At 44.5% G+C, this 9,650-nt stretch overlaps 1 protein-coding gene across 1 annotated transcript in view; it reads right to left on the bottom strand.

Moving 5' to 3' along the window:
• EMC3 (ER membrane protein complex subunit 3) overlaps positions 1–9,650 on the bottom strand; it is a 38,604-nt gene that overhangs the window by 28,799 nt on the left and 155 nt on the right. Inside the window, exons 2-4 of the mRNA XM_024211341.1 lie at positions 4,937–5,105; positions 3,541–3,598; positions 1,567–1,660 (exon numbers count right to left, since the gene is read on the bottom strand). Of these exons, the coding sequence (XP_024067109.1) occupies positions 1,567–1,660; positions 3,541–3,598; positions 4,937–5,091 (307 nt within the window). The 5' untranslated portion in view covers positions 5,092–5,105. The remainder of the gene's footprint in view (positions 1–1,566; positions 1,661–3,540; positions 3,599–4,936; positions 5,106–9,650) is intronic.

Raw genomic sequence — 9,650 nt, forward strand, 5'->3', positions numbered from 1 at the left:
TTAGTTGAACTGGTGCAAACCTGTAAGTGGACACGGATTTAAATTTAGCTTAAGTCAATTAGGAACAGGTTTTATGCTAAACTGAAATAAGAGTGGCCACACAGGGATGCAATTGAAGCAAGTTTGTCTGTAGCCAAGGCCTAAAAGGACAGGTGATTAAGAACTGCCTGGCTTCTCTTATGGTAAGAGACCAGCACCATTTTAAGATAACAGAGGTGACAATACATGGATCAGTGAAAACTTGCTTTTACTGGCCATTTTTGATTGGACAAGGCTGCCCTCCCTTTGGACCACTGCTTTTCTGAAGAGCATTTGACAATATAGTTAGAGTGTAGGGTAGCAGGAAGCATATAACAGCTGTCACCACCAAATGTGGGGTTGACTGATTTGTCATCACATAACTGGACCTTTTTCTAATCCTGAAAGATGCTGTGACTGAACGAGATGAGGCAAGGAAACCAGGCAGCGTCACCATTTCCACTCCTGTGTCATGAGCAGGAAACATAAGGCTCCTTCTTACACCCACTCCCCCTGTCAATTTCCTCCTTCCCTCCCATTTCTCCTGCCTCTCTTTTCCTTTCTTCTTATTAGAAATCTGACTTAAGCTTGGTTTACACTTAAAAGTTATGTCAACAGAACTAAATCAGTCAGGGGTGTGAAAATCCACCCCCCGACTAACTATGCTGCCAAAACCCTCAGCTTAGATGCAGAGATGTTGATGGCAGAGTGCTTCTGTCGAGGTAGTTAACATTGTGCAGGAATGTAGTGTTCCTACACCAACAGAAAAACTCCTGTTGGTGTAGGCCACATCTACACTACACTAGGGCCTACACAAAAACTGCTATGCTGACAGAGGTTTCGTAGTGTAGACATACCCTCAGCCAGCTAGGATAGTTTTAACCTTGAAACACTTTGCTGTGACAAATCTGATAGGCCAATAATGATTTCCAAGTACCTCTGCTCTGTGTAGCTCAAAAGCTCTCACCAATAGAAGTTGGTCCAATAAAAGCTATTACCTCACCTACCTTTTCTCTCTAGTATCCTGGGACCAACATGGCTACAACAACACTGCACAAAACTAACAATACACATTTTCAGAGATATTCAGCAGGTCTGCCAGGGCAGACAAGACTTGACATTCCTGATTATTCTAAGGTTAAAAACATGCAGGGGGAAAAAAACCCAAATGCTTACATCTTATTCATTTAAAGCAACAAAAAAGAGCATAAGGTCAGTTTTTCAATTTTTTGCAGTTTACCTTTTGAAGATGGTAACCCCCAAAAGATTCTACCCAAGCTTCTTGGCCTCACTTCAGCAGGGGTGGAGGATATAAGTGAGGGGATCAGAGGTCAGCAAGTGACAAGGCAACAAAAAATACCAACACTTGTGAGCCCCATGCAATTGCTTGTAGACCCTAGCCAAACCAACATCTTATTACTATTCTTATTACTTTGTTTATATTTTAAGGGGGGGGAATAAAAACAAGAAATTACAAGAGAGCTAGAGCCTTGTTAAGAAAGCGACCTGCTTACTTAGAATGTCTTTTGCAATGATCTCTTAACATACCTGTCATTGGAGAAGGGGGCACTACCTTCCTTTTTGTTTTTTTAAAAAATCCATCCTCTGGGTTATTGAAGAAATACTTCCGTGTCAGGAAAGACTGTAAACAAAAGGAACAACAAATTCTAACCAGGCTGGGAACCAGACAAGTGCAACCGAGTGTACAAACAGCAGAATTCCTCTCCAGAGTTCAGGATGCATGCTTGTCATTTTTACCTTTTTCATATCTCCTCCTTCCTCTCCTGCTGAGATACACTAAACCTGCCAGGTTTTATAGACTTTAAAGCTGGAAGGGACCATCCTAATCATCTGGAGTGACTTCCTGTACAGTGCAGGCCACAGAACCTCATCCACACCCCTCCTGTAATAGACCTCTAGCCTCTGGCTGAATTACTGAAGTTCTCCAAATCATGATTTAAGGACTTCAATTTACAGAGAATCCACCGTTTACATTATTTTAAACCTGGAAGTGCCTGTGGCCCATGCTGCAGAGGAAGACAAAAACCTGCCAGGACCTCTGCCAAACCTTCCCAACCCCAGATATGGTGATCAGTTAGATCTTGAGCATTTTAGCAAGACCCAACAGCCAGACACCTGGGAAAGAATTCTCTGTAGTAACTCAGAGGCCTCCCCAACTAGTGTCCCATCACTGGCCAGTGGGGATATTTGCTACTAGCAGTCACTGTAGGAAGTTTCATCAGACCATCCCCTCCGTAAGCTTATCAAGTTCAGCCTTGAAGCCAGTTGGGGTTTTTCCCTGGATCCCAGTAATTTCAAAAACTGATTTGTATTTGGGTAGAGCTTCTATCTCTGAAATTCTCTGTGAGGCATCCACATCTCAAACATTATTGACTGTTTCATGCACAGAACCCATTTGCTCCCAAGGAGACTTACACCTTTCTACATTTCTTTTTTTCTCTCCAAGATGGTTTCCCAACATTCTCTGAAGCTGAGAACAAACTATTTATATTTTGAAAGCAATTAAATCACTGCTGATGGTGAATGTTTGGTCCTTGTTGGGATCAATCCGCCCATGTCCTGTGACCTCCTGCAGTGTTCCACATTACTGCTTTTCTTTTTAAACATGTAACATTTTATATACAATGACCACATGAATCTTACTATAAGAACCTTAGCTACTTTAGGAACTGCCTGACATTTGAGCACACGTCTCAATTTTAACAATGAATTAATACCACTTTCTGCACTTAACATTTGAAAAAGATTTGGGGGTCGTGGTGGATAATCAGCTGAACATGAGATCCCAGTGCGACGCTTTGGCCAAAAAGGCTAATGCAATCCTTGGATGCATCAACAGCAAAATCTTGAGTAGGAGCAGAGAGATTATTTTACTGCTGTATTTGGCACTGGTGGAATCCTGTGTTCAGTGCTAGTGCCCACAATTCAACAAGGATGTTGATAAATTGGAGAGGGTTCAGAAAAGAGCCATGAAAATGATTAAAGGATTAGAATACAGTGGTACACTCAAGGAGATCAATATATTTAGCCAACAAAGTGAAGATTAAGGAGCGACTTGATTACAGTCTATTAGTACTTACATAGGGAACAAATATTTGATACCAGGCTCTTCAATCAATTTTTTTCTCTAGGAGAGAAAAGATATAAAAGTGCCCAATGGCAGGAAGTTGAAGCAAGACAAATTGATGCTGGAAATAAGGGGTAAAATTTTGATGGTGAAAGTAATTAACCACTGGAACAACTTACCAATTGTCATGGTGGATTCTCCATCACTGATCATTTTAAAATAATGATTGGATGTTTTTCTAGATGTGCTCTAGGAATTATTTTCAGGGGCGGGTTCTGTGACTTGTGTTATACAGAAGGCAAGACTACATGACCACATTGGTCCCTTCTGGCTTAGGAATTTATAAATCTATGTTCATTTATGTTATTCTCTCTATACAGCTTTCACAAAAAGACTAATACAATTCAAATATGCAGCTTCACACATGCACATACCTGTTTTGGAATGTATTTTCCATTTTCTCTGAGGACTCTGCTTCGAATTAGGACTTGGCTTAAAAAAAAGAAACCCATTATTGCAGGAATATCAAAGATCAATATTAGAAGAGTAGAAATGAGGGCTGCAAGTGAGCTGTATGCAAACAACACGGTGGACAGTAATTGAGCTGAGAGAGGCTGACTCAGCAACATCTACCATACAAATATAAAGACTCCTTCCTATTAATGGAAACTCATTTCAAGAGTAGTAATTTTCACAATTTGGAGCATCTCACTCATAAATCAGGATGGGTGAGGAATAAGGTGGTCACCTCTTCCTCCTCCATCCAGATTGGGAAAAGATTTCCTCAGAGGAGGACAAATTAAGTTCTATCAGATACTGTATATGTACCCTTTGGAATGACATTTAGACTCCATGAAGCTGCTTCATGGATTTTTGGGCCTCCTTTAAGCAGAATTCTCTGACAGATAATAGCAGCTTCTTCTAGGCCTAAAGGCAATTTTTATAGGAAAACCAAAAATATGTCTAGCATTAAATAGACTTGATTCACCAAAATCTTTACTGTCCCAACTTAAATGAGATTTAATAGGAAATGCATTTTGCATTGTGTAATTTTTTACACATAAGAATAGATTCCTCAGTTAGCCTCAGTCTTCATTAAGAGGAAGCAGTGATACTGTAGGTAAATCAACTGCAAAATTAGTACCCAATAAAAAAAATAGTTGCAGCTCAAGATGAGATCCAACCATGACTAGGGACAGCCAGATTAAAAAAAAAAAAGTAAATGAACATAATGAATGCTCAGTCTCATAAGGGAGAGTTCTCCAGCCTGTTTTAAGAACTCCTTCCAACAAAGGCGTCTTTCCACCCTTTTACAGCAGGATAATTGAGCTTACATAGAAATTATTCACATGGATCAGGTCTTTGGTTCATCTAGTTCAATACCCTGTTTCCATTGTGGCCAGTGACAGAAACTTGGGAACCAAGGGAATTTTTTCCAGAATGTTAATGAAATCCTCAGATGCTATATGATAAGCATCACAGAAAAGACCATGAGGAAACTAATACATAATAGGATTTGAATAGTACAGTAAATATGGCCTAGGGCCCCACAGTGAATAAGGAAAAGAAATATAGAATAGCTGTTCATTCAGTAAGCTCTATCCATCAAGTTCATTGACTGAGATAGGGGTCCAGTGGAAAAATGTGATCATGTAATTAGAAATGGTATCATATTACATACAGACAAGGAGTCCAAATTAAGCTTGCACATGCAACTTTAATTCTGGTATTTCCTTACTTTTGATTGCTTGACTTTGCAAACTTAATGTTCTTTTATCCTAGCTTTATTAGAAACACCGTAGGAAAACTTTGGCGTACTTGTTAACTTACCTGTCAGACACTTGTTCCCTAGTGAGCTTTTTGTCACTTTGGAGCAAGATGGACACGTAGTGACGAATCATCCCAACAAAGAATGTTATGAAAACAATTGGAAGAACTACCCATAACCGGATATTGGAGTCCAGCAGTAGCTCTGGTTCGCTCATCTTTAGAGTAGATTCTGGTAAACAAAATGGACCTGATTATGCGTTACACCCAGAAGGCATGTAGCACTTTCCACTCATGAAGGGTGCATCTTCATTCAGAAAAATGGTGTGTTCTGAACTTGTATTTACTAGCATGTGGTGACAAACAGCAGGTACCTCAAGATTTGGCTCATAATTGTTTTCAATTTTGTGAAATTGGCTCCTTGAAGGCACAGGACTTCATTCTGTTTGCACATTATAAATGTGATCAAGTCATGATGACTTGTACCTAAGCTACCATTAATTTTTAGTTCTGTGATCCATTCCCTCTTCATCTATTAGGACAGAGAACCCAACTCCCTCCCTGGCCCAACAACCACCTACTGCACTGTCTAATAAAGAATTCCCCTGTGTCGGCTGCAACACTTTTCTATGTACAGTGTTTAGAAATTCCAGTGATGGTTTAGTACTGGCAGCATCAGACCTCCAGTATATGCTACTCAAACTGAAGTCTCCCATGTTCACAGTTGTTTCCCCCCTATACATTATAGTAGTTCCAATTCCTCTTGTTTGTTATCCAGGCTTTTAACACTAGTGTATAGGCAATTCAATCATTTCTTCTCTTCACATCCATTGGTTTCTTGATTAATTTTGTTTCAACATCTCAAATTTGTGCTGAGTGCTCATATCTTCCCTCATTTTACACTCTCCTGCTATTAGTTTAACCCCCTGACCCGACTACTCTGGTCAGCCTGTCCCTGAAGAGATTAGGCCACCTTCTACGGAGGTGGAGGCCATCCAAACTACACAGCCCCTCTTCCCATAGAAAGAGGACCAATGTTCCACACAATCCAAACCCTCCACTGTACACCATTTATGTAGACAGTGGTTCACAGCTAGAATCTTCTGTCTTCCTTCGCTCGTAGGACAGGAAGGAGCTTGGAAAAGGTCGCTTGAACATTCTTTTTCAGCACGCTTCTGAGTTCCCTGAAATCATATCTGTGAGCTATTCATTGAACAATCACCCATAGCTCCTAGCCCACTAACTTCAGAAGTGTGTCCAGCACACAGCCTGACTCCTGCTGAATGTTCTTTTGATTCTTGTGAGGACTGAGTCTCCAGCAAGGATCATCGCCTTCCTTGGACAGTTGACGACTGCTAACACCCAATTAGAACTACAGACTCACTTGTCTTAACTATCAGGGGGTAGCCGTGTTAGTCTATATCTACAAAAAAACAAGGAGTCTGGTGGCACCTTAAAGACTAACAGATTTATTTGGGCATAAGCTTTCGTGGGTAAAAACCTCACTTCTTCGGATGCATAGAGTGAAAGTTACAGATGCAGGCATTATATACTGACACATGGAGAGCAGGGAGTTACTTCGCAAGTGGAGAACCAGTGTTGACAGGGCCAATTCAATCAGGGTGGATGTAGTCCACTCCCAATAATGGATGAGGAGGTGTCAATTCCAGGAGAGGAAAAGCTGCTTCTGTAATGAGCCAGCCACTCCCAGTCCCTATTCAAGCCCAGATTAATGGTGTTAAATTTGCAAATGAATTTTAGTTCTGCTGTTTCTCTTTGGAGTCTGTTTCTGAAGTTTTTTTGTTCAATGATAGCGACTTTTAAATCTGTAATAGAATGGCCAGCACTGCCCCTCTGCCATGTACATTGGCCAAACCGGACAGTCCCTCTGCAAAAGAATAAATGGACACAAATCGGACATCAGGAATGGTAACATACATAAGCCAGTAAGTGAACACTTCAATCTCCCTGGTCATTCTATTACAGATTTAAAAGTCACTATCATTGAACAAAAAAACTTCAGAAACAGACTTCAAAGAAATTCATTTGCAAATTTAACACCATTAATCTGGGCTTGAATAGGGACTGGGAGTGGCTGGCTCATTACAGAAGCAGCTTTTCCTCTCCTGGAATTGACACCTCCTCATCCATTATTGGGAGTGGACTACATCCACCCTGATTGAATTGGCCTTGTCAACACTGGTTCTCCACTTGCGAAGTAACTCCCTGCTCTCCATGTGTCAGTATATAATGCCTGCATCTGTAACTTTCACTCTATGCATCCGAAGAAGCGAGGTTTTTACCCACGAAAGCTTATGCCCAAATAAATCTGTTAGTCTTTAAGGTGCCACTTGTCTTAACTGGGATTTTACCTGATGTTAGTCACCCTGTGATTGATAAGCCGAGTTATGAATACAACAATTTTCCTAGTGATGACAAGGACAAAGAGCATCACAAATTACCGATCCATTACATGCAAGAATGGAAGTTAAAGCAACAGTAGCAGTGGGGAACTGCTTGATCCTCGGGGTTGGTGTGTGTGTGTGTGTGTGGGCACCATGCCCCATTTCCCACGGGCCAGCGCTCATCACTTCTTCTGTCCCCTGCCCAGCAAAGATATCCCAGCCCCTCCCGACCTGACAACCACCTACTGCCCCCGCCCCAGCACAGAGACTCCAGCCCAACAACCGCCTGCTGCCCCCTGCCCAGCACAGAGACCGCAGTCTCCTCCCAGGCCCGATAACCACGTACTGCCCCCTGCCCAGTTCAGAGACGCAAGCCCGCTCCCATGAATGACACGCGCCTACTACCCCCTGCCCGGCACAGAGACCCCAGTCCCTTCCTTGGCCTGACAGTCGCCTGCTGCCCCCTGCCCAGCACAGAGTCCCCAGTTCACTCCCTGGCCTGACATCCACCTGCTGCTCCGAGCCTGGCAAAGGGACCCAAGCTCCCTCCCCAGCCCAACACCCGCCTACTGCCCCCTACCCAGCACAGAGACCTCAAGCTGCCTCCAAGGCCCGACATTCGCCTGCTGCTCCCTACCCAGCACAGAGACCCCAGCCATCTCCCGCCCTCAGCCCAACAGAGAGACCCCAGCTACCTCCCTGACCTGACAAACACCTGCTGCCCCCTATCCAGTACAGAGACCCCAACCCCCTTCCTGGCCCAACAGCCACCTACTGCCCCCTACCCAGCACAGAGGACTCAGCCCTCTCGCCGCCTGCTGCCCCATGCCCAGCACGGAGACGTCAACCGCCTCCCCGGCCCGACATCCGCTTGCTGCCCACTACACAGTGCAGTAACCCCAGCCCCCTCCCTGCCTCCAGCCCTCATCCTAGCAGAGAGACCCCAGCTCCCCCCTGGCCTGACAGGCACCTACTGCCCACTGCCCGGCACTGAGACCCCAGACCCCTCCCTGGCCCAACAGCTGCCATTCTACCCTGTGCCTGGCACGGAGACCCCAGCCCCCTCCCCAGCGTGAAAACCACCTACTGCCCTCGCCAGGCACAGAGACCCCAGGCCCAACCCTGGCCTGATGGCTGCCCCCAGTCTGGCACACCCCAGCCCGACAGCCACCTACTGCCCTGTGGCCGGTCCAGAGACCCCAGCCCCCTCCCTGGCCTGACAGTCACCTAGTGCCCCCAGTCCAGCACAGAGACCCTGTGATGTTCTGTACCTCGGGGGAACACCCAGTGCCCCCATGTTCATCCTTATAATATGATTGTGTGGTATCTAATGCTAAGTTTGTCATGTCAGGTGTCTTCGGAAGGCTCATGATGTACTGAGCATTGTTGTTATAGTAACCGTTATAGTAATGTTATAGGTTGTAATTTTATGTATATAGTTATGAGGCTGAAAATGTGTCCTCATGGCTTAAAGCAAGCCCAGGCAAAAACTCTCCAGATAGCAGAGGGGCAGCTCACATCTCATCAGGGCATGTATGGGACAAACCCAGCCCAGCCTCACAGGAACAAAAGACACTGGCCTAGGCACCAACAAAGGATCTGTTGGACTCTCTAGGGAGTCACCCTCCCTTCCTTTGGTCAGTTTGGGAATGCGATGAGGTAATGCTCACTTGACTCTGAAGGGGGGTGTGGGGCAAAGCCAGAAGGGAAGAAAGGACATGATAAAAAGGGAGAGACGTTTGCCATGCCCTTCCTCTCTCTTCCACCTCCATCTACAGACATCACCACCAAGCGACTGAAGCGCTGATCAAAGGGGAGAGCCTGGCTGAAGGGCAACCAGCCAGCCTGTGGTGAGACGCATCTAAGTTTGTAAGGGGATTGAAAGTGTTAAGCTCATCTTAGAATGCGTTTTGCTTTTATTTCATTTGACCAAATCCGACTTGTTGTGCTTTGATTTATAATCACTTCAAATCTGTTTTTCATAGTTAATAAATTTGTTTGTTTATTCTACCTGAAGCAGTGCATTTGGTTTGAAGCATGTTAGAGACTCCCCCTTGGGATAACAAGCCTGGTACATAAATTGACGAATTCATATAAGCTTGCAGCGTCCAGCGGGCATAACTGGATACTACAAGACGGAGGTTCCTAGGGTTGTGTCTGGGACCAGCGATATTGGCTAGTGTCATTCGGTTGTAAGGAGGCTGTGCATGAACAGCCCAGGAGTGGGGGTTCTCACAGCAGAACAGGGTAAGGCTGGCTCCCAGAGCCAAGGATTGGGGTGACCTAGCAAATCACCAGTCCAGATAACACCAGAGGGGAAGTCGTCACAGATCTCAGCCCCCTCCCCAGCCCGACAGCCGCCTGCTGCCCCC

This window comes from Terrapene carolina, unplaced genomic scaffold (assembly GCF_002925995.2).
Source record: "Terrapene carolina triunguis isolate 2854851 unplaced genomic scaffold, T_m_triunguis-2.0 Scaffold310, whole genome shotgun sequence".
Classification (NCBI taxonomy): Eukaryota; Metazoa; Chordata; order Testudines; family Emydidae; genus Terrapene; species Terrapene triunguis.